At 34.5% G+C, this 26628-nt stretch overlaps 3 protein-coding genes across 3 annotated transcripts in view; 1 reads left to right on the forward strand and 2 right to left on the reverse strand.

Moving 5' to 3' along the window:
• LOC133325294 (CTP synthase) overlaps positions 1-18356 on the reverse strand; it is a 48205-nt gene extending 29849 nt beyond the window's left edge. Inside the window, exon 1 of the mRNA XM_061534081.1 lies at positions 18176-18356. Coding sequence (XP_061390065.1) covers positions 18176-18341 — 166 coding nt within the window. The 5' untranslated portion in view covers positions 18342-18356. The remainder of the gene's footprint in view (positions 1-18175) is intronic.
• A 2739-nt stretch (positions 18357-21095) lies between these two features.
• Positions 21096-23220, reverse strand: LOC133325284 (glycine--tRNA ligase). Its single transcript, XM_061534071.1, has one exon. The coding sequence runs from the start codon at positions 23136-23138 to the stop codon at positions 21096-21098; it is 2043 nt and encodes a 680-aa protein (XP_061390055.1). The 5' UTR covers positions 23139-23220.
• Positions 23221-24530: 1310 nt separating this feature from the next.
• LOC133325285 (serine/threonine-protein kinase RIO1) lies at positions 24531-26408 on the forward strand. Its single transcript, XM_061534073.1, has 2 exons — positions 24531-24587; positions 24660-26408. Exons 1-2 carry the CDS (start codon positions 24531-24533, stop codon positions 26406-26408), a joined length of 1806 nt encoding a protein of 601 aa, XP_061390057.1.
• The last annotated feature ends 220 nt before the right edge of the window (positions 26409-26628 follow it).

Raw genomic sequence — 26628 nt, forward strand, 5'->3', positions numbered from 1 at the left:
CTATATTATTTAGATAACGTAAATATATTTTTTACTTTGCATAAACAAAGTAGATAAATTATCTACATTATTTAAATAGCGTAGATACATTGCCTATGTTATTTAAATAACTTGGATACATTATCTACGTTATCTAAATAATGCAAATAATTTATCTACGTTATTTAGATAACGTATATACATCATCTCGGTTATTTAGATAACATAAATGCATTATATACGTTATTTGGATAACATAAATAAATTATCTACGTTATTTAGATAATTTAGATACATTATCTACGTTATTAAATAACGTAGATAAATTATCTATGTTATTTATATAACGAAGATACATTATTTACATAACGTAGATACATTATCTACGTTAATTAGATAACGTAGATACATTATCTACGTTAATTAGATAACGAAGATACATTATCTACGTTATTTAGATAATGTAGATACATTATCTACGTTATTTAGATAACGTAGATAAATTATCTACGTTATTTAGATAACGTAGATACATTATCTACGTTATATAGATTACGTAGATACATTATCTACGTTGTTTAGATAACGTAGATACATTATCTACGTTATATTAATAACATAGCTGATTTATCTTCGTTATTTAGATAACGAAGATACATTATCCACGATATTTATCATCTCGGTTATTTAGATAACATAAATGCATTATATACGTTATTTGGATAACATAAATAAATTATCTACGTTATTTAGATAATTTAGATACATTATCTACGTTATTAAAATAACGTAGATAAATTATCTATGTTATTTATATAACGAAGATACATTATTTACATAACGTACACTTGTGCTCATACAATTAAGTCATTCAAACAAAACAATAAGTGCAAAAGACAATTTTATAGATTACGGATGAAATAAAAGTATCTTTATTACTAAAATATAAAAAGGACAGAAATTAACTAAAATAACTCAATTTCAACGTTTTATAACATAAAATAAACATAATTCGACAAAAAAACTGCATTAACTTCATTTTAAGCTGCTCATATAATTAAGTCACTAGGACGAAAATAGGTTAATTGTTAATATTTTTAAAATTTTCACATTGTGAACTAAAATTACGTTAATATTTAGTTGGAAATCCTTTTTGTAGGATGACTTCTGCACATCTCTTGCTCATAGACCTGACGAGTTTGGAACATTGGTCTGGGGTTATTTTATACCATTCGTCCTTTATAATTTCCCACAAGGATGCTTTGTTTGCTGGCTTTCTAACTGAGACAGCTCTTTTTATGATACCCCAAAGGTTTTCAATGGGGTTTAGGTCCGGGCTTTGGGCTGGCCACTCTAGCATTTTAATATGATTGACCGCAATCCAGTCCTTCACTACTTTTGAGCAGTGTTTGGGGTCGTTGTCCTGCTGAAATATCCAGGCCAACGGTAAATCATCGGCATAATCATTTAAAAGGTGTTCTTCTAAGATATCTCTGTACATAACACCTGTCATTTTTCCGTCTATTTGGACAATTGGACCCACGCCTGATGCCGTGAAGCATCCCCATACCATCACAGAAGAACCCCCGTGTTTAACTGTTTTCTTTGTGTAACGTGGATTTAATTCCTGTAAAGGAGGACGTCTCACATAAGGTCTACCGTCATTTCCGAACACATTGAACTTAGATTCATCGCTCCAAACAATTAAATTCCAGAATTCGGGTCGCTTATGGAGGTGTTGCTTAGCAAAGGCCAGTCTTTTTGCAATGTTTCTTTTTGACACATTGGGTTTACGTCGTGCAATTCTTCCATTCAACGAATTTTCTTGCAAGCGACGACGGACTGTTTGCGCCGAGATATTTACTCCATAATACTCCTCCATTTGTGCTCTAATTTCTGTAGATGTGAGAAATGGATCGGCTTTACTCAAATTAACGCAGCGCCTATCATCCGCTGGAGTTGTTTTTCTCGGCTTTCTACGAGGCAAATTCTCAAAAGTTCCATGTATCTTGAAATAATTAATTGCATTATTTACTTTTCCACGGGAAAAGTTCAAAATTCGGGTGACCTTAGCGATATTTCCGTGTTTTTCGAAGCATTCCCATATTATTTTCCTTTCGCAAGGAGTTGAGCTTTGTTTCTTACCCATTTCACTAAGTAGATTGATGAAACTGAACTTAAAAAAGTTTTTTTGTCATGAAATGGTGATTAATAAGAATCAGCGATTGAATACCGTTATAAAAAAATGTATTTGTACAAAAACAACGACTTACAAAAACAATGACTTAATTATATGAGCACAGAAATTTGAGGATGTACAACAAAAAATGTAACTTTGCAGCAAAACACTCAATATTTTTGTAAGCAATAATCAGGAATATTAGAACTCACTACAACAAAACTACCAACTAAAAGAAAATATGTAAAAAATAAGCCGTTATAATTTTGTTGCACCTTTTGAGATGACATTTTGAGGTGACTTAATTGTATGAGCACAAGTGTAGATACATTATCTACGTTAATTAGATAACGTAGATACATTATCTACGTTAATTAGATAACGAAGATACATTATCTACGTTATTTAGATAATGTAGATACATTATCTACGTTATTTAGATAACGTAGATAAATTATCTACGTTATTTAGATAACGTAGGTACATTATCTACGTTATTAAGATTACGTAGATACATTATCTACGTTGTTTAGATAACGTAGATACATTATCTACGTTATATTAATAACATAGCTGATTTATCTACGTTATTTAGATAACGAAGATACATTATCCACGATATTTAGATAACGTAGATACATTATCTACGTTGGTTAGATAACGTAGGTACATCATCTACGTTAGTTAGATAACGTAGATACATTATTTGCGTTATTTAGATAACGTAGATACATTATCTACGTTATTTAGATAACAGATACATTATTTACGTTATTTAGATAACGTAGATACATTACCTACGATATTTAGATAACGTAGATACATTATCTACGTTATTTAGATAATGTAGATACATTATCTACGTTATTTAGATAATGTAGATACATTATCTACGTTATTTAGATAATGTGATACATTATCTACGTTATTTAGATAATGTAGATACATTATCTACGTTATAATAATAACAAAACATAACATCTAAATAACATAGATAATGTAGATACATTATCTACGTTATATAAATAACGTAGATACATTATCTACGTCTAAATCACGTATATGATGTATCTACATTATCTAAATCACTTATATGATTTATCTACATTATCAAAATCACTTATATGATTTATCTACATTATCTAAGCCACTTTAATCTCCTTATTATCTAAATGATGTAGATGATTTTTTCTACATTATAATATATTTTTTTTCAATTTTATAAGTAATCGAAGTGATAAATCAGATTTATCTGCATTATCTAAATCATTTAAATGATTTATCTACGTTATCTACATAATATTATATGTTTCCTTTAAATTATCTAAATACTGTAGATGATTTTTATCGAAAAATGTTATTCAATTTTATAAGTTATCTGAGTGATGAATCTGATTTATCTACATTATCTAAATCATTTATATGATTTATCTACATTATCTGAAAAACGTACATGATGTATAAATTTATCTAAATAATTTATTTGACTTATGTACATTATCTATCTACTTTATCTGCATTAATTTCCCTCTGCGGACACTGTGAAAACCACCCATACTCCAACACACATACACAGCTCGTTTGTTAAAAGCTTCAACACGCGCCGCACATGGCTATTCTCAGTACGTGTGAGTGAGTGTGTATGTATGTATCTGTGTGTGTGTGACTACTATTCACGATTCAAACGAGCAAAAATGCTTTTTGCGAAACACACATCCCAAACACAACCTTAGTGTCCCCCACTGATGAAAACCATACACACACATACATATATGCACACCACTCTGTGTTCCAACTGACATCATGAACATCGGCATCGACAAACTCACACACACAACAGGAACAACAACAATAAAATCGACTAACCAAACGAGCAATATTCGCATCGCACAAATGACACCGCACAGCACAGCACTGACAAAACGTTTTCGTTCTAGGAGGGAAGCAGCAGGGCAGGTTGGCATAAGCACAGCCAGGCATTTATGTGTGTGACTGACGACTGAGTGCCAGGCATGCCCTGCTTGTATAGCTTTGAATGGTTGGTTGGCGGAATGGATGGTTAGGATAACTGCTGCTGTTAGTTGTGGAGGGAAATAGCAGCTTGGACCTGATGTGGATGACTGGCTTTTTTTCGGTGTATGGTTCGTTGGGTGGGCATGGGTATGAGTGTGTGTTCGCATTCGTTGTTGAGGTCTAATAGGCTACCAAACTACCATCGACTTTGGTGTCCTCTTAGAAACAAAGGTAGTGGGGACTATGCCAGCCTGTCATGGCCATGTGTGTTTCTCTCCCTCCATCCATCCAGCTGGTTGGCTGGCAGGCTGACTGCCTGACTGACAGACTCTAAAAGAGGCGTCCTGGCCAAACACAACACGCTCATGGCCAATGATTTCCATTATGAATGATCAAAGTACATGACTGCTGAGGACCCAGGTGCTTGCGCCAGCCAAAGGGGAGGAGAGGGGAAATCGGGTTGCAAATATCCAGAGTTGTGACTATGTGACCACTATGACGACCAGGAGGAGGGCTTGCTTAAATCTCATATTCAGTAAATGAACAGCTGAAGCCAGGAGACCCTGAACCACTATATATAAGGGAGAGGGGAAGGGTTCGATAAAGCCCAGCGAAACACAGCTACTACTGGATAGTTATTCTATTACTCCATAATCTGAAATGTTTTTGTGAGCCATAGCTGATCTATGGGGAGTCACCTTCCGAACATAGTTTCCAAGTACTTGACAACAGCTGAAGCCAGGCGACCCACCACCAATATTTATAAGGAAGACAGAGGAAGGGTTCGATAAAGAGTTATTCTACTGCTCCATAATCCGAAATACTTTGTGAGCCATAGCAATTGCAGAGTCACTGGGGAGCCAGCCACCTTCCGTAAAAAGCTTCCAAGTACTTGACAACTCAACAAAGAAACGAAAATCGGAACGGGTATTTCAATACAAATTGTAAATGACAGCAGGCTGAATGGCTGGCTGGCAGCAACAACAATATTAAAATTAACACCACCACCAGTTGCAGCAACAACAACAGCAACGCCAGCATCACATGTGCCATTAACTACAACACAATATCTTCATTATCAAGGTTCTCCTCCTCCTTCTTCGACGTCTTCGGCTGCCACAAAACAAAAATCGTTTTTCCGACCAACCAACAACAAAGTAAAGCCAACGTGCCAGGCAGCCATCCATTCGAACAACCAACCAAGCAGCCAGCCACCAGTCATCCAGCCAAGCCGCCAGCCGTCCTGCCAGCAGAAGTTATCAACAATGGAACTGATGATGTTGCTGTTACAAAGTGTGGATAATGGGGCCACAAGAAGAAGAACAACAAACCTTACCAAGAGATGTAATGATGACGACGAAGATGATGATGAGTAGCAGCCGCAGATGCTGGCGACAACGATGACTGGATGCTTGGATGGCTGACTGACTGGCAAAGGAACACACGGACGAACTGTATGCCTGGTTAGGATGGATAGATGGAAATAATGAATGAATGGATTGATGGGTGTGTGTATGTTTGTGTGGGTGTGAGTTTCAAGTCCTGAACACACATCTTAAGCGAACAACTTTATAGCCAAGCAATAAAGAAGAAACAAAAATACCAAGAGAAGAAGGAGTGGAAGTTCAAGGGAACCGGGGCCGAGGCTCGAGGGGAGATATGAAGGATAATGAAATTGTAGCAATCATTGCCGCCAACATCTAGGTGTGCGGGTGTGTCGATGTGTGTGGAACAGTTAAAGAGAACAAGCTGGTGACTGACAAGCTTTACTAGCAATCAAACACACACACACACTGAGACAGACTGGCAGGCAGGCATATACGCGAGACAGGACATACCTAACGGTGATGGAAGAAACACACACCTACACATACTCACTTGAATTGTAAAAGGACTTGAAATGGCATAAGCCTTAAAAATCACAAAAGCACACACACACCTAAAGGAACAAAACTAAAACCTAGAAGTTGTGTATAATATGAAGGTCGTATGGCTAGATAAAGATAAATTAGCTATGGTATGCAGATGATTAGGATGAGGGTATGTGTCAAAGAATTTAATCTGGATAAATTATATTAAATTGAAAACTGTAGAATTTATTAAAACGACTCAGATAAATTTGCATAGTGTAATAACAATATTATATATTATCCAGATAATGCAGATAAACCATCTATCATATTGAAAACAACATTTTTAATAAATTTCAAATGTTCAAAGAGTGCAGAAAATATATAAATAGGCAGAAATATGATTGAAAAAGTATATAGATAAATGTTATTTTGAATCTAGATAATGTAGATATTTTTTTATCGTATTAAAACAACGTTGATAATCATTTACATCTTCAAACATCACAGAAAATTTACTTATAGCCGTAAATGGCATGAATAAAGTATGTAGATAACGTAGATAAATTATCCACAGCTCCCAAATTTCATGAATGACCTACAAAAACTCCAAAAATATAATATATAGTCTATCTATAGTAATCAAATAGCTCGAATAATAAATTTCGCCTATTTAGATAACGTAGATAAATATTTTTAAAACTTCAAAATCATTTGGTCAATGTATCTAAATGTTTTAAAAGTCCAGATAATATGAAGCTAATTATGTAATGTAATTAGATAACGTAGATAAATTATCTTTAGCTCCAAAATTATTTTCATAGACTATAGAAACACACAAAGATGAAAAATATTTATTATTTAGGCTAAAAATTACATGAATTTTGTATTTCCATTATTTAAAATGTAGATAAATTATCTACAACTTTAAAATTGTGTAAATAATATATCTAAATGTTGCAATAATCCAGATAATATATTTATTGTTAGGCCAAAAATAACTCAAATTGTACATTTCCATTATGTAGATAACGTAGATAAATTATTTATAACTTCAATAAACTTGAATAGTTTACTTATACTTCATAAAGATGATAAGTAATGATTATTTCGGCCACAAATAACTCGAATTGTAGATTTCCATTATTTAGATAACATAGATAAATTATCTACAGCTCCAAAATTTGTTGGTTATAAGCCTAAATGCTTTTAAAAAATTTCAAAAATATAATATCTATAGCTCTGAATTTCTTAAATTATGTATAAACGTTATAAATATGATGTATAGTGCCCATGTAACCCTCATATTCTTCAGGTTATAAATTTCGCTTATTTAGATAACGTAGATAAATTATCTACAATTCACAATTGACATGATTTAGATGCATTAATCATGTCAATTGTGAATTGTAGATAATTTATCTACGTTATCTAAATAAGCGAAATTGGTTTATTAGTCCAGATAATGCTTTATAAACTATATACAATGAAGATAAATTTAGATATATAAATAAATTCTAGATAATGTAGATAAATTATCTATCATAATGAAATAAGGTTTATAATAAATTTAAATAGTCCGGATAGTATATAAATGGGCAAAAATATCGTGGGTAAAGTATCTAGATAAATGATATATAGTGGCTAGATAATGTAGATAAATTATATACTCTATTGGGATAACGTTAATAAAGTATTTATAACTTTTAACTAAGTGCATAGTTTATATTTGGTCCTAATTGACCTAAATAATGTACGTAGATAACGTAGATAAATTATCTACAGCTCAAATATTCCTTAAATTTCACATTAAAACGTTGAAAATATAATAAAAGTGCTCGTGTAGGCCTCACATACCTCAGATTACAAATTTTGCTTATTTAGATAATGTAGATAAATATATACAGGTCAATATATACATGGTTAGTGTATCAATAAATGTTTTATATTAGAAAACTTATCCAGATACGTTCTATGGGATTGAAGGGCATGACTAAAGTATGTAGATAACGTAGATACATTATCTACAACTCCAAAATCACTTGGTTATTGTTTCCAAATGCTTTAATTATTCAGATAATATATTTAGAGCCTTAAATGGCGCAGATTATGAATCAAGATAACGTAGATAAATCATCTATAACTCCTATAAAACGTAGATAAATTGTTAGATAATGTATCTATAAGGCCTTAAAAGCTCAAGTGAATATATATATACATTATCTAGATAATACGGATAATGTATCTACATTATTTATATAATATTTAGATAACAATAATAATGAATCTACAATATGTAGATAAGACGGATAATGTATCTACATTATCCAGATAGCGTAGATAATGTATCTACAGCTCGGAAAATGTATATACAAGCTTTCGAAGAAGCCCAAAAATATATCTAAGATCGTTTAATATGTCAGATTATGTATCTACAGTATAGATAATGTATCTACAGTACGGATATAAGTCATAAAAATCTCAGTAAATACATATACATTCATCTGGATAATACAGATAACGTATCTACATTGTCCAGATAACGTGAAAAATGTATCTGCAATATTTATATAACAAGGATAATGAATCTACAATATCTAGATAATACGGATAATGTATCTACATTATCCCGATCGCGTAGATAAAGTATCTACAGCACGGAAAAGGTATCTACAAGTCTTTAGTAGCCCGAACAATATAAATAAGTTCGTTGAATATGTCAGATAATGTATCTATAGCGTACATAATGTATCTACAGATCGTAAAAGGTATCTGCAAGCCTTTTAAAAATCCAAAAAATATATCTAAAATCGTTTAATATGTTAGATAATGTATCTATAGCGTAAATAGTGTATCTACAGCTCGGAGAAGGTATCTGAAAGCTTTCAGAAGTATAAACAATTTATCTAAGTCCGTTTATTATGTGAGATAATGTATCTATAAGCCTTAGCTGTGCAATAAACGTATATTCATTATTCAGATAATGTATCTAGAGTATAAAAAAATGTATCTAAAGTATAAACAATGTATCTACAGCATAGATAAATTATCAATATAGCTTCAAATTATCACAATGTATCTCCCAGACCAAAAAACCTCCATCGATGTATTTCAATTATACAGATAATGTATATGCCGATCTTAAATCACTTCGAAATGTATATACATGCCTTAAATAGCTCGAATGGTGATTAATTCCTTATTTTAAAATCCCCTATACCCGCTGCACACCCCTCGTAATCACATGCCAATACCATTTTTCGTTTGGAGCAAGTCCCATTCAAGAGTGTACTTCAAAAAATTTGCTCTGACAGGAAATGCTTTGCAAGAAAGAACGAAAAACAAAATCACAAAAACAAATACTAAAAAGCCAGTTGAAGGTATTGAATGTTCTGCTAGTGTTTTTGCTGCATAAAAGACCGACAGGCAGGCAGGCAGACCAATGTCTACAGTTATATTGTCGTCATATAGACGACGTGCTATATGCTCGAAAACATACACATCCAAAAGACGACGACTGTGTGGAGAACAGTGGAGGTGAGTAAGCGGAGTCGAACACCATTTAACAACAGAGAGACGTCGTCTGAACGCACACCAAGAATGCCAACAATAATAACATTCATCAGCAACAGCTCCATACAATGGAGGGCGGAGGGTGCAAGAGAGAATTCACAACTAGCTAATGACTGATGCTCAAAGAGAAAAAGAGGAGCAAAGCAAAGAAAAGCTTGCAAACGAGCAAGCATAGTCAGCAAAATGTGCTAAAATGTGAATGAAGAAGAAAAGAATAGAGCAGAGGAAATGGAGAAGGTATGGAAGCCATCAACAACAGCACACAACAATAAAATAACAACGACATAGTCATTGTCGTCATCATCATCATCACCATCGTAATCGTCAAGCCAGCAAATTGAACAGTATAGCGAGAGCCAGGCAACCAGTCAGCCAGCCAACGCATTGGCATCATCACCAGCAATGGCAGTAAACTCCAACCATTCATTGTGCCAACATAGGTTAGGCTGACTATCGACAAGGGAGCCAAATGGCAACAACAACAGCGGCAATTATGTCAGGAGGCATGGAGGAGGCAAACATAAACCAGCAGCAACCGAGCCAGCCAAAGCCAGTCATCCACTGCAAATGGCCAGAATTGTAAGCGAGCGAGTCATGACCAAGTCCAGGGTGATATTTAAAAAGCCTAAATTGCTTCGCATATAGCACACAAGTTGTTGAGGGGAGTCCAGGGGAGATGGGAAACGTAAATGTTTGAATATACACACACAGGAGATTCATTAAGCCTTAAACACACACTCACAGAGTCATAGCACACATTTCTCTGGAATGGATTATGGGCCACACTGCAGAAACACCACATGGAATCATTCACACAAACACACACACACAAATAGTTCAAGCAATCAACGACGACACCAGAAGTCCAAACAATTGATGATAATGGTGATTTGTTTGGGGGGTGTTATGGGGAGGCAAAAAGAGTTGCCATCAGGACAAAAGAGGAGTTTTTAAAGAGGGTTAAAATGTCTCTAAGGGATCTAGGAAACCTAGAGATATATTTAAAAATCAAGGCCTTGTAGGAGACTCTAGAAAAATACCTACAAAAACCCTAACCTTAGAATCACACCATAAAAATATGGAGGTTCAAAAAATCCTGGACATATATTGGACTCCAAAAAAAAAATATTTAAAAAAATTATGCACATATATTGGATCCTAGAAAAATAGCTTAAACATTGCTGGACATATAATTAAAAATCTCCTGGACATATATTGCTCACTAGAAAAATATTTTAAAACCTGTGAGCGGAGAAGTATAGTCGGAAGGGCCGATCATACGACCACGGAACTCTAACATTCTGCGGATTTTTATTCCGAGCCTGGGCAATATTTCGTGATAGTTGCACCCTCTTGCCCGATTAGAGGTCAACAGCATTACTAATATTCGGTACAGTTATTCGAATTACTTGTCCAGATTCCGTTCACCGTTACTAAATAATATCTGAATACGTAAACACCTGTAATACGATATAGAATACAAATTTTATAATTTTCACACAAAAGTCAGGGTCCATTTGACCCACATGTTTATTCTTTGGCCCGATGCCCTTCCCCATGTAAAAATTCGCGATGTTTAGTCCATATTTGCGGCCTCTAGAGCGACCAAAAACCGACAAAAATTAAATATTTAGTCCATTTCATCCCCTAAATATCGACCGATCTTTACCAAAAACAATAGGGATATTTATTAGGTAGAACTCATCCTACGTGCAAAATTTCGTGAAGATTGGTCTATAACTGTGGATTTTTTTCCTATGGAAAAAATACCGTCAGACGAAGCTGAGGCTGGTTCGGTCTTCGGTCTTCAGCGTCTGAGGATATTTTATTATAGAAAAATTGGTATTGAGCTCTTCGGAGGATTCTTTCTATGGAAAAAATCGGTCCTTAGCTTCTGAGGAAGATAAGACTCCCGAATTTTTGTCTATAAGAAAAACAAAATTGGCTCACAGGAAGCTGAGGCTCTATACGAAAAAATAGCTTCAGACGACGCAGAGGCTTGCGATTTTTTTTTTCATTAGAAAAAATACCGTCAGACGAAGCTGAGGCTGGCTCTAAGGAAAAATCGGTCTTCAGCCTCTATTTTGCTGGAATTGATAAAAATCGGCCCTACTAAAAGGTGGGTCTAGCACCAATTTTTTGTGGCGTTACAAACTGTTGGGGCTGCACAAAGCTATAATACCCTGACAACATTGTTGTGTAGGTTATAAAAATCTACACCAAGATTTTTGTAAATGTCTACACCTTCTATTGGGCCTTAGAAAAATATTTAAAGAAATCTACAATTTCGGTTGGAGCCTAACCTAGACCTTGTACCGATCTCTAGAGAAATATTAAAAAAAAAAAATCCTTATTGGACCTATACAAACCAATTGGTTTTACTAAAGTCTCGCGGTCCATATTCGGACTAATTGGTTTTTATAATGACCTGTGATCTCTATATATCCCTTTGGTCATTTGTATCTGCACACAATCTGGCAATTATCTATTAGCAACATGACAGCTATGTGCTACACCATACCACACCACACATGGGACAACCACTCACTCATTCCAGATGAAAATAAGGAAATTCACCCGAAATAAGTAAGCCAGACAGCCAGCCAGGCAGCCGGGCAGCCAGCATGAAAGCCAAATCAGTAATTTGAATCATGCGTTCCAAACAGACACACACGCTCTCCCATAGGTAAATTTTATGTTAAAATACATACATCCATATATACAAGAGTACATGAATGTACGCCAAGCTCTTGGCCTGCAAATTAATGTTCGGAGCTGCTTTGCAAAAAAGACATAAAAATCCAAAATAGTTTAGAAGCAATTTGATGTCAATAAGTATGAAACGGAAAAACAATTACAGCAGCAGGAAGCTATATACACATACACATTCCAGCCCCCATGATAAGCTACAAAGAAAGTGTAGAACGAGCAGATAGCTTAGTTTTGCCAGACATTCAATACGGTTTAGAGAATCATTATCATCGCCAGCCTCACTACAACAACAACTACCACTGTCAAGTCATCATCAGTTGGAGTAATGGCAGGCATTCCGACCATTCATTCAGAACTAAAAGTTGGTGAATAAGAGCATGACTAAAGCTGTCAGAGGTAGGTATATCTGAAGAAGAGGAAGGAGATTCAGAACAACAACTTATAAGGGGAAGAATACGCAAAACAACACGCAATTTGCAGGATATACGAGGGAGGTTGGTTTTGATCAGGTTAAGATATTTAATTATGCCTTCTTAAAATAATAATTTTTCAGCTGAACCCTAGAAAAATATTTTGAAAAACTCACGACTTGTGGAGGACTTTGAAAAAAAAATTAAAAAAAAAATTCTGGCCTTGTGCTTGAAAATAAGTAGACGAAGAAGAAGCTTTGTGAAATCCAAAAACAAGATCTATGGAACTTTGTAAACCTCCCCGAGAAAAAGGTGCAATAGTGAACACACATTCGGAAAATAAGCAGAAACAATCATCGAGGAAACCTGGCAGGATGGCTGGATGGATGACTTACTGCATGGTATTGGACGAGCAAAACCATAGCCAGCCAGCCAGCCAACAACAACAAAATGTATATTTTGTAGCATGGATGAATGGCAAGTCAGACGACAGTCAGCAGGAACGGAAATGCCAGACACAGGCGCACACACAACACACGGAGACTGAAATTCACTGATGAAAGCATGCAAGGCTATGGTAGCTGTTGGCGGTAGAACTGTTGTATTCCCTGATTCCTTGTAATTTTTATATGCGCCAGTCAGGCATTACGATGACAAGCAGCTATGGCTGGCAGTTTGGGTTCGTAACATTTCAAAAGAAGAAAATTATACGTGTACAACCAACAAAGAACGAAACGGCAAGCAATTTAGCCATCACAGTCGGACAAGGCAAGGCAGCCAGCCAGGCATAAATTGTCCAGAATCGAAACATAGAAAATATGCCTCAGCCTGCCAGAAAACAACGAAGAGGAAGACTAAATGTAAGTTTGGAAAACGTGGGGGGGGGGGCTACAAGGAGTTACATTTGCTGTCACTCTGAGTTGTTATTGTTGTTGTAGCAATGGGCTGAGGTGACAGACGTTGGCCGAGTAAGACTCGAGTCGTTTCGGATCGTAGAACTCTCTGTCGTGGAAACGGTTACTCTGAGTTGTTGCTGCTGTTGTTATTATAACCAAAAGCTTTAGTTCGCGAAGACATCATAATGAAGTGCCTGAGGATAATAATCGTAAATGATGATGATGTTGATTCATGTGATAGTTATTCTAAAATTTAAAGCTGCAAATGGTAGCTATGGTAGTTCGAGAAGCTTTGAATTACATTAATGAAATGTAAAGCAAAGATTTTACATGATGAAGAGAAAAGAGACTACCTCCAATCGCTACAGAAAACGATAGCAGACAGAGAAATTGTATACAGGGCAGCAGGTTGTCAAGATGGCTGTGTAAAAGGTAATCGACTTTTACTTGTTGTTGTGTCTTAATTGAATTCAAGGATACTTGTGGAGAACATTTCAGTTAGCAATTGGAAAATACAAAAATAATAAAATAAGGGTCGTAATCCATTACAAGAGCTAAATAAATACAAAATTTGAAGAAAACTCAAGACAGTCATTTTCGGAATAAATACACTTTTCAAAAAAATACGTTTTCTCCTCCTTCCGATCACCATTACTTTTCCGATATTTAATATAAACAAAGTATATACCAATGATTTCCCCTTAGAACTTAAGGGTTGATTGTAAAAGAAATATGCAAACAATTCTAGCCTAAGGTGCTTAAGAAAAAATCCCAGGTTAGAAGAGTTCTTGAAAAATGTCAATTAAAAAATGTCCGAAGATAACTAGGACTAATACCGTTTGAAAAATCCGAAATGCTTTAGAAAAAACCATTTAAGGGAACCCCACCCATTCTCGATTTTAATTTTTCAAGATTTTCAATGGGCTGGTAAATCAATACCAATGCTTGTTAAGGTTTGTAACTTTACACATATATAATTGAAGATTTAAAAGAGAAGAAAAATAATTTACAAAAAAAAATTGTTATTGTTTTGTTATTGTTTTTTGTAATTAAAGAAAAGTCCTTATTTTCGATGGCGGGCATGATAACTCCTCACTGGAACATCGGAATCCGAAAATTCCAACGGTGTTAGAAAGAGTACATGTCTGGCTCTCGTATGAACTAGGATTATTGACTTCGCTCTAAAATTAACAAAATGGTGGACCTTTAAAAAAATATTTTTGGAAAATCGCCGATTTTTTACCAAAACCCAAGTCAAAAAATAAGGAAGATCTTCACCGATTGGCTTTATCCTAGTTCATACGATAGCTACACACTCACAGAGAAACGTGTAAAAATTTGAAGTTTTTGAGTTATCGTGCACGCCATTCGCAAAAAAATGTTTAGAGAAAAACGCGTTTTAAGTTTGAGAAGCCCTTCAGCCGTCACTTGATGCTGACACAATAAATCGGCTATATCTTCAAGACTTCTTGAGATTTTCATTTGAATTTTTTTAGGGACATTCTTTAATTAGTGTAGATTCGAATTATATCAACAAAATTTTTGACCCCGAGAATGGGGGGGTCCCCTTAAGTGGGCCTTTTCATTTTAATTTTAAAATTTTGACGATTTAAAAAAAAAATCTTCTTTCGACCAAAACCCAAGCAGGAAAATAAAAAAGAACTTGACCGACAGGTGCGGTGGATATAAAAAAAACTTAGGACCGGAGTATAGATTTTCCGCCATAAGAAAAATCCCTACATCTCTAGGAACGATTTTTCCTATAGGAAAAAAACTAACTGATTATCTATTTTTCATATAATATATTTTTATATAGAAACAAAATCTCTAGGTTCTAAAACATCCTCATGTCCGGAGATATAATTTTCGTCTACAGGAGAATATCGATTGATTTCAAATCCTCAGATTCCTCATATAATGGACGATTTTTTTTTCTGGGAACAAAGTAGATTCTAAGAATTTTAGATATTTTTTCTGAAGAAAAAAAAAATAGATTTTCAGAGACGATTGATCTAAACCTGAGATTCAACAGATACTTATCGATTTTTCCTATAGCAAAAATATCGAAGAAAAAAATTATCAGGTCCAGAGGATAATTTTTATTGTATAATCGCTTTTCAGAATCACTACTAAGGACCGTTTTATGGGGGTATCTTATATTATATAAGGCATCTTATGGGATCTCACATTTCAAATCGATTTTCAGATCACAAATATTTTTTTTATGACAACGAATAAAAATGGATAATATTTTAATCATAGGGAAAAGTGGATTGATCTGAAAATCCTGAGATTCCACAGATTCTGAAAATTGTTATCTGAAAAAAAAAATCAGAATTCTACATTTTTCCTGAAGAAAAAAGTCGATGTTCAAGCCATACAATTTTCGTTATCGTTAATATCGTTATCCCTCGTTGTATCTCTAATACTGAGATTCCTCATATACGGCATGTTTTTATGAAAAAAATCGCCGAGTATTTAAATTTTTTTAGAAAAAAATCGATAATCTGGTCTTAATAATTTTCTTGTGAGAAAAAAATGGATTTCTGAACTCAAAGTCCCCTTGTAGGGTCTCTTATATACGACTTTATATGAGGTCCGGTTTTTTATACCTATGGGTGGTTTTGGCTGGAAAAATCGCAACCCCAAATTGTAGATTTTATGACCAAAGAAAAAAAATCGATGTACAGGTCGTAAATTTGTTTTTATTAAGAAAAAAAAAAAATGGATTTGTGAACTCAAAGTACAGGTCGTAAAATTGTTTTTACTAAGGAAATAGTTTGAATTTCTGACCTCAACGATATCTTATGGTATCTCTTGTAGCATATAAGACCCTTTTAAAGGGGTCTCATGCAGGCATTTTAGGATTTCTCATATTTTACATAAAACCTTATATGGAATCACTGATTTTTATATATACAAGCTTCCATATGTTACATAGGACCTTATCTGAATTATAAAAAATTCCCACTTTAATCGTACCTTCTATACAGAACTATCCTTCCCACGGTGGAGCTCACATGGAGCTCTTAAATAGTCATTAATATTCGATGGTCATAGAGACCATTCTTACTTCTTACAAATTTACAAAAATCTCAGTAACTTAATTACTAGAATAACAACAATAACAAAAAGTGCTTAGGGATTTGAATGAATATATGGATATAAATAATAATAAAAATATTACAAAAAAATATTTCAAATATAAACACAAATATTATTGCGCCATTTCAAAGGCAATGTAAACAAATCAAACTATTTGTCTTTTTTCATTTTTTGCAATAACAAAACTATGCACGAGTATCGCCACACATATAAATGGTTCATTCATTCATTGCAAAAAAATAAATGATGATAAGAAATTAGACGAGGAACAAAAAAATTCAAATCAAAACAACAAATATTAATGTATGCACATGGTGTAAAAAGAAAAAATGTTGTTGCTATCATTCAAATGACAATGGACATTGTTTGGGTTTTTTTCTTCTATCACAAATAGTTGTGTTTATTTTGCGAAAAAAAAATAATTTATTAGTTGCTAATAGGGGAGACGGCATCAATAAAAAGAGAAATTGATAACATAGTAATAGACACATGTGATTTGTAATTCCTTTTAAGAATAAAATAATCGGGAGTCATAAATGTGTAAAAAAAAGAAAAAAAAATTTTGACATAAATATTAAATTAAATCTAAAATTCAATGTCTGTACCAGAACCTGCAAGAATCTTTTGGGCTGTTCGCTTACTGCAAGTATCTACTACTTTTTATTACGATAACGAATTTTCGATATCGAAGAAATTATTAAAATCTAGTAGATTCTTGCTGTACGGTAACAATTCATATATTTTTTACTACGATAGCAATTAATAACTTTATGATATCGGAAAAAATAGTACAAATTAGTAGATTCTTGCATTTCAGGAACAGACCATCTGTCTTCAAAATTTTGTAACCTTTGTTCTTTAATCTTAAAAACTAAACTCTTTCTTAACTTCAAAATATTACCCTTTGAACTTAGCATGTTTTCATGTTCGGAAGGGCGTGTGAGAAATAAATTTGAAAACAAAAAAAAAATACGTTTTGGGCGACGACGACATTTCTTTTGGCTGCGAACCAAAACAATATCAAGCGCTAAAACGCCACACATAGGCGAACCATCGTATATACATACATAGGTATATATTCAACAAATCATACAACCACGCCGTTTTGCAAAGAAGGAAATAGAATAGCTAAAAATCAATGAAAGATAAAGAATAAAAAAAATAAACATAAACAAATGCTAACAAAAATTAAATAAGAGTAAGACATACGTACACTAATGGGTAGATAGTAGCTAGGTATACAAATCTGACCTTCGTAATAGCAAAAAAAAAAGTGTATAGATATATAAATAAATACGTCACTCAGCAGACATTTGTTATTGTTGTAAATAAAGAAGAATATTTTTAAAACCTGTTGCCAAGATCACATACATATATATCATTGCTTTACGGGTTTTTAAATATAAATTAAAAAAATAAAAATTAATAAATTCTATTCGAAAAAATTTTACTACTTACCATGTTCATAGGGTGAAAAGGTACCGGCATCTATATTTATATATGGATCGATTTTAATGGATGTTACATCCAAACCACACGATTTCAACAGGGTACCAAATGATGAGGCAATGACCCCTTTGCCGACACCACTGATAACGCCACCAGTTACCAAAATATATTTCATATTTTTTGTTGTTGGAATTCTAAAAAATACAAAAAAATATTAATTTTTTTTAATTAATAAAATTTTTCAAAACAACTAACCTTTTGCCAAACGGAGGAGGAGCAGAGCAAGATGCAGCAGAATTTTCAATTAAGCAAAAAAATCAGCAGAGCACAAATTTGTCTTGTTGTTGTTGTATAAACACAAGATATGTCTCTATACAAAAAAATCAGCAAGCAACAAAAACAACAATTGTATCAAAACAAAAAAACGTGAACTACGAAGTTGTTGTTGTAGCCAAAAGGGGAAACTGTGCAAATCAAGTTGCTGCTGTTGTTGTTGTTGTTGTTGTTGTTGGTATTGTTATTGCTTGTGGGGGAATACGTACGTCGTTGGTAGAAGTGCGCGGCCCGGCAAGCAAAAGCAAAAAACACGCGGTCGTTCTTATTTTTTTGGTAGGGGACGACGAAGAGGATCCGGTATATAGGATATAGAAAATATAAACTTCTTTAAAAAATCAATAACGCTTTTTTACTACACAAAAATATCACACACTGTTTCTAATTATATGTCTTTTTTTTTTGCAGAAATAATTCCAATATTTTTTACTGTATTGGAATTTTGTTTCGTTCACAGCACTTTTTAAATAATGACTGCATGTGATTTTCTCAACCAAACATGCTCTGTTATGTTATGTCTTCGTCTTCTTTATTTCTCTTTTACTTTTTCTATATTATTTAAATGCTAAACACTTATTTAGCAATGCTTTTTACAGTGGCCACGTTTCACTTGGTTTATTTAATATATTAAATAATTAATTATTGTTTTATTTTTGCGCGCATTTATTGTTTATTTGCAACCGAGCAAAAAACTAAAACTAATCGCCACCATGTGTTTCTTCTTTTCGTCTTATTGGGTTGTCGTCGCGGAGTTAGGGATTTAAATGGCGAAAAACGACTTGTTAGGGATCTATCAATCGACTTTTGACTTTGTAGTTGTAAAACAACAACGGTTTTTTGAAGTCTCTTTCCGTTCGATTGTTTGTGCTCTGATTTGAAGCTCATTCACATGTTGCTTGACACAGTGCCTCATGTGTTGTGAGAGAGCAACATTGACACTGAACATACCACACGTATATTATTCTTATTAACCGGTTGCATGGGAAATTAATAAAAGAAAACGATAATTAAGGGAGTTTTTTTAGTTATTTTGGATATTTTTTACAATTATTCCCATTCCTTTTTAATAATAATTTTTAATAAATAATATAAATAACAAGCATATGTAATGTAAAAGCCCATAGTATACAACTCTCACTGAAGATACCACACCATACATTATTATTATTTTTTTTTTAAGCATTTGCATGTGAAAATTAAGGAAAGAAAGCAATTAATAATTTGTTACTACTTTTCCAAGCACATTTTATAATTATTTCCGGCTAAAATACAAAATAAAATAAAAAAAACAATGAATAGCATATGTTCAATAAAAGCGCACAAGATACTACTTTCACTGAACATACCTCCCTATACATTATTATTATTTCAAGCTGTTGCATATGAAATATAAAAAAGGAAGCAATTAATTATTTTTATACAAAAACAAACAGTAATTAACAACATCTGTTCAATTAAAGCCTACATAAAAAATATAGCATTACTATTACTTACACTGAACATACCACGCCATACATTATTCTTTCTAAGCCGTTGCATGGGAATTTAATAAAAAAACTCAGAGATTTCTTGTTTTTGTAGATTTTTTATTACTCTTACAAAAACTTTTCATAATATTTATCGACTAAAATACAAAAAAGAAGTAAATAAATAAAGTATGAGCATCTGTTCAGTTAATGCCCAAAAAACATAAAATTAATACTACTTACACTGAACACACCCCACTGTCATCTAGTCTTTCTGTGCAACTGCATGAACAATGATTTTAACGGCAATTGTTTTTCACAGCAGGAAAAAATTAAAAATACAAATAAATTAATTGTTTTTATTATCGTGGCATTATTTTATTTGTTCCGACATATTCTGGCAATAATTATTTCGGTATTAAATACGAACAAAAAAATAAAAATTTGAGCAACTACTAATTGAGCAAAAACTAACATTCCTCCTAGTATTCCCATTGACACTGAACATACCACAGTGTAACGTATTCTTTCCAAAGTTGCTAAAGCGAAATTTAGAAAATAAATGAATCAAGATCTATTTTTCGATCGTGTTGTTAAATTACTGTACGATTTTCTTTTGGTAATAATAGTTCTAGCTTAAAATACCAAAAGAAATAATATTGAATAGAATATGTTCAGTTAAAACCTAACATAAGTGTCTTAACATTTACACTGAACATACCCTCATTGTGTTCTTTAAAAATAACACCAGTAGATTAATTAAAAATTTACCGTCTGGGTCATTAACAATTTTGACTAGCATTTTCTCTACTATTTTTAAAAATTAAACTCTTATTTTTTCAATTTGCTTTAAGCATTTTTATTTATTTAAAAAAATAATAATTTCGATTTATCTGTTACATGTGTTATTTTGTTTTATAAATGCGCTGTAAACTTTATATTTTCTTTTATAGATAAAGCAAAAAATTATAATAAAAACCCAAAAGAAAAAGAAACCAAAATTGAGTCGAGTTAAATAAAAAAAAAAATAAATCAATCAGTAACTACAAAAAATAAATAGCCATAGGTAGTAGATATATAAGAAAAAGGAAACATTATTTGAACAATTTCCAATTCTCACCTACACCTCCTTACTTAGTGGTAGCCTCTTGCTGTTCGAACAATGGATATTTCTCCAAAACTTGTGACCATTGCATTCGGCCAGTCGATAGATCCTTGACAACATCAATCACTTCGTTGATGTCAACACGAACCTGTTTCATGGTGTTGCGATCTCTCAACGTGACAGTGTGTGGCTCCTTGAGGGTATCAAAATCAACGGTGATACCAAATGGTATGGCAATTTCATCGGTACGGGCATAACGACGACCAATTGAACCACTGGAATCATCAACTTTGTGAGACAATTCAGCCTTGGTCAAAGCCGAGGATAATTGGCGTGTATAAGGTTGGAATTCAGCATTATTGGATAAAGGCAAAATGGAACATTTCAGTGGTGCCACCACTGATGGCAGGGTAAAGTAACAACGTTGTTCATCACCATCACGACACATAAAGTTCTGTTCCAGAAGGGCATACATAATACGACCAATACCGAAGGATGGTTCCACAACACTTGGAATGATTTCTTCAACATGTACCGTCTTAGTGGAGTGCTTTACGGAAATGGTGTCGGGTGTCAATTTGAATTCAGCACCTTCATCAGTTTTCAAAGTGTATTCCTTGGCATCATTTAATTGTTGCTCCACGCTCTTGACATCGTCCAAGGACAATTTTGCCAAAGCATCGGTAATGGCCTTGGCATCCTTTTTGAAGGTCTTACCCAAAGTTTGTTTGTTGGGCACGATTTCAGATACCTCAACGGTCTTGGGAGCTGGCAAACGTTTTTCAGCCACCAAACGGACACCAGTGGCAGCCATATGCTGGCTCAAATCATAGGCCGAACGATCAGCACAACCAACACACTCAACCCAACCGTAACTGGTCAAACACTCAGCATCCCAACAGTCACAGGCATAATGGGCCATTTCATTGCTCATGTGTTGGCGGAAACGCAAACATTCCGTCTTAATGCCAATGGTCAGAAGGAATTGATGAATCCTGGCCATGTAATAGCCCAATGTTTCATTGGCCACCAAACCAGTCTTGACAGCATCTCCAATGCGTATCTTTTGGGCTGATTTACCATCCATTTGATTACAGGCGGAGTACAAGGTCATTTCTGTATCGGCAATGGTCTCAAACTTGGGATGATCCTTTTGCGTGGGATCACAGAAATGTTCAATTTCAGCCATGGTGAATTCACGCACACGAATCAAACCGGAACGTGGTGAAATTTCATTACGGAATGAATTGCCAATTTGGGCCACAGCAAAGGGTAATTTACCCTGATTGAATTCCAGCAGGCGTTTAAAGTTCACGAAGATACCTTGGGCAGTTTCGGGACGTAGGAAACCCTTGACTAAGCCAGTGGGGCCGATTTGGGTGGCAAACATCAAATTAAATTCAATGGGTTCGGTCAAATCGTTGCCGGTTAGGGGAGATTTGATATTATATTTCGTCAAAACATCAGCCATTTCTTGTTTGTTCATGCCATCTAATTTAATGCAAATATCTTCACATTCAGCCTTCAACTCAGCAGTGGCAGTTTTTTCACGTGACAATTTTTCCAAGGCATTTTTAATTAAATGATCCAAACGGAAACATTCACCGGTTTTAACATCCTTCACCATCAAATCGGCAAAACGATCCACGTGACCGGAAGCCTTGAGTACAGGTTCGGGTGTTAGAATGGAGCAATCCACTTCCAACATTTGTTCCTCGAGGCTAAAGAATTGACGCCATAAACTCAAAATATTCGATTTTAGGGCACAACCCATGGGTCCGAAATCATATTGGCCGGTGATGCCACCATAAATGGCAAAACTTTGATCATAGAAGAAACGACGTTTGAGCAGATCTTCCATTTTTGAACGATCAAATGTCACCACAGTGGGGGTCAATTCCAGCTCCTTGTCTTCGAGTACCTTTTTCCTCAGCTTCAATTCGGCCACAGCCTTTTTCACATCAATTTCAGCGGCACCATTTGCCTTGAGTTCGCGCACCAAATTGCCCTGCTCTTGGACGGCAGCACGCAATGGAGCCAATTGTTCTTCAATTTCAGGATTAGTCATGATGTCTTTTAGATTTAAGCGGACGTTACGTTTGGTTTTCTTTGAACCCCAAGTGGGAGTTTTATTTGGTGCTGCTGCGGGTTGTGAACTTTTAAAACGTCTTCGCGGTGATGACAAATCACTGTTGGTATTGGAAAAAAATGTTGCAACTGCTGCTGTTTCTGCCGAAGGGTGCCGCCGGGGTACTGCAGACGACAACAATGATGTGCTGGCAAATTCTCTTCGTTGCTTTGCAAAGCCACCAGCAAATTTATGGATATTCGCGACGAATTGAATACGGGTTTTCAAAACGGTATTCAAAATCTGTAAAGACATTGAGATTTAGTTATTTTTATAAAATTTTCACGGGGTTTACATCACAAAAATCCGGCAAAAAGAATTTTTTGACTAAAACGAACCTCTCAGTGCAGCATGTATGCTTCTTCTTGTGAAATATGTCAATGCTACCATGTGTTTTGAGCGAAAGGCTAACCGAGAGAGCCAAACAAAATTAAAAGCGTTCCACCATCAACAAAAATGGGGGAAAAGAAAAAAATGTAAATGAGGGGTAAGTTTTTTTTTTAAATAATTTTTCCGGGCCTATTTGAGGCGTGGATATTTTAATATCTTTTTTTCGGGCCCATAGGAGGCATTGGTTTTTAAGATATTTTCAGGGCCTATCTTCTTAAGCCTGGATTTTTTAAATAATTTTTTTCAGGGCCTATCTTCTATGGCGTGGATTTTTAAATTATTTTTTCAAGCGAGGATTTTTTTAAATAATTCTTCTTCAAGGTCTATCTTCTAAGGCGTGGATTTTTTAAATGATTTTTTTTTCAAGGCCTATCTTTTAAGACGTGGATTTTTTAAATGATTTTTCAATGCCTATCTTCTAAGGCATAGATTTTTTAAATAATTTTTTTCAGGGCTCATATGAAAGGTGCAGTTTTTAAATAATTTTTTTCAGGGCTCATAAGAAAGGTGCAGTTTTTAAATAATTTTTTTCAGGGCCCATATGAAAGGTGCAGTTTTTAAATAATTTTTTCAGAGCCCATGAGAGGCGTGGATTTTTTAGTATTTTTTTTTTTAATTTTTACCTCATTTTTCATTTTTCTCTATAAAAAATTAATTTAATTTAACCTCCTTTGCCCACACGTAAATTTCGCCAGACGCCAAACTCTTTACGCCGTCGCTTTATTTGATTTCAGCCATCAGCTGTTTATAGCTGTCACTGTGTAGTTGTGTTGTGTGGGCAAATGTAAACATAAACACGTGCAGAGAGCAGCAGCCATACAACGCAGATTTTTTGTAATTTCATAAAAAATTAAAGAAAATTCGTATTTTTCTTGGAAAATTATTAGCAATTTTACAAAATATTTATACTACCAGGCCCATTTTATATGATTAATATAAAATATGGCCGATTTACATCAATTTAGTGATGCAGAAGAAGACGAGCAGATTCCCTACAAGGTAAGGTGTCTACAATTGGGTTTCTCTTGGGAAATTTTTTGGAATTTTTCATTAATTCCTGAATTTTTACAGGAAAATTTGGTTGCCGGTTTTAAAAAGTTAACAGTAAAAGATGAAATCTTTAAAGATTTAAAGGGTGTGGTGGAAAACACAACAGACGACTTGAAGGAGAAAATCCTAAGCAATGAAGATGCCGACGAAGAGGAGGACCAAGAGGAGGCAGATGCCAACAATGACTATGATTATTATGACGATGAGGATGAAGATGATATTGATTATCAAGATAATTATGATTATGAAGAAAATTATGCAGGTTTTCAAAAACACAATAATCATTTGTCGGCATCCTCCGGAACTGGTGGTGGAGGTGGCGGTGCTGCACATCAACATTCCTCACAACGTGTTAGCAGTTATCAACCCAATGAAAAGTTATTTACACGCTACTCAGCCCGTATTAATGTGGAAAAATACGATCCAACCACAAATATGTCAGCCCAGGCGGCTAATCGTTTGGTCTCCTTCGATTCGAAACAGGATAATAAAATCAAAATCCGTGATAAACATGATCGAGCCACGGCAGAACAGGTTATGGATCCAAGGACACGTATGATTTTGTTCAAACTTTTAAATCGTGGTTTAATCCAGGAGATTAATGGTTGCATATCCACCGGTAAAGAGGCAAATGTCTATCACGCTGTGTCCCGAGATACCGATGACGAGTTTGCCATTAAAATCTACAAGACCTCAATATTGGTATTTAAAGATCGTGATAAATATGTGAGTGGTGAATTTCGTTTTCGCCACGGCTATTGTCGTCACAATCCCAGGAAGATGGTGCGAACTTGGGCCGAAAAGGAAATGCGTAATTATTTGCGTATGTATAATGCTGGAGTGCCGGTGCCAGAACCCATTCTCCTGAGGTCTCATGTTTTGGTAATGCGTTTTTGTGGTAAAAATGGTTGGCCATCACCCAAACTGAAAGATGTGGAGCTGACCACCTCCAAGGCTCGAGAATTGTATCGTGATTGTGTTGTACTCATGTGGAAAATTTATAACAAATGCCGCCTGGTCCATGCCGATCTTTCGGAATTTAACATTCTCGTAGAAGATGGCCAATTGATAATTATTGATGTCTCGCAATCTGTGGAACATGATCATCCCCATGCTTTTGATTTCTTGCGTAAAGATTGTACAAATATCTCGGAATTTTTCCGCAAAAAGGCTGTGGCCACAATGACCGTAAAAGAGCTATTCGATTTCATCACAGATCAAACCATTACCGAGGAAAATATGGAAACCTGCTTGGAGAAGATATCGGAAAAAATTAAAGATCGTGATTTTGAGGCCATAACGGCCCAGGAGAAAATCGATGAAGCGGTGTGGCAACAAACCTTTATACCCAAACGTTTGGATGAAGTGCGCTACTTCGAACGCGATGTGGACAAGGTGAAAAAGGGTGAAAAACAAAATTTAATTTATGGCAAAATTACCGGTCTCAATGAGAATTTGGAGGTACAAAAGAAACCGGCAATTTTATCGGAAAAGGAACAGCAAGAAAATGAAAAGAATTTGGAAAAGAAGGAGGGTGAAGGTGGGGAGGAGGAGGATGATGAAGCTGAAGAGGATGGTGGATCAAGTGAGGACGACGAAGATGATGGTGATACAAAGTTTAAAAATTCCGCCCGTCCCCGTGATGAATCGCCGGAAAGTAAGAAGGCCCGCAAAAAGGCCGTCAAAGAAGCTCAGGCCGAAAAACGCAAAGTGAAAGTCAAGAAACATGTCAAGAAACGTAAAGAGAAGATGGCCAGTGCCAAGAAATAGAGAATTATTTTTTTTAATCTTAGATTTTTGTAATATATTTTTTTAATTGGAAAATATATTTTTTTAGATATATGCATGTATATATTTTTTAAATCGGAATAAAATATACTAATATGTATAGAAAAACACTAAAATCCTCCCTGGATTTTTTAAATATTTGATTTTTTTCGGGGTCCAAAGGCGTGGATTTCTTAAATAATTATTTTCAGGGCCCTAAAAG

Source organism: Musca vetustissima, unplaced genomic scaffold (genome assembly GCF_032173495.1).
Source record: "Musca vetustissima isolate MV318-11 ecotype Yass unplaced genomic scaffold, APGP_CSIRO_Mvet_v1 utg16188, whole genome shotgun sequence".
Taxonomy (NCBI): Eukaryota; Metazoa; Arthropoda; class Insecta; order Diptera; family Muscidae; genus Musca; species Musca vetustissima.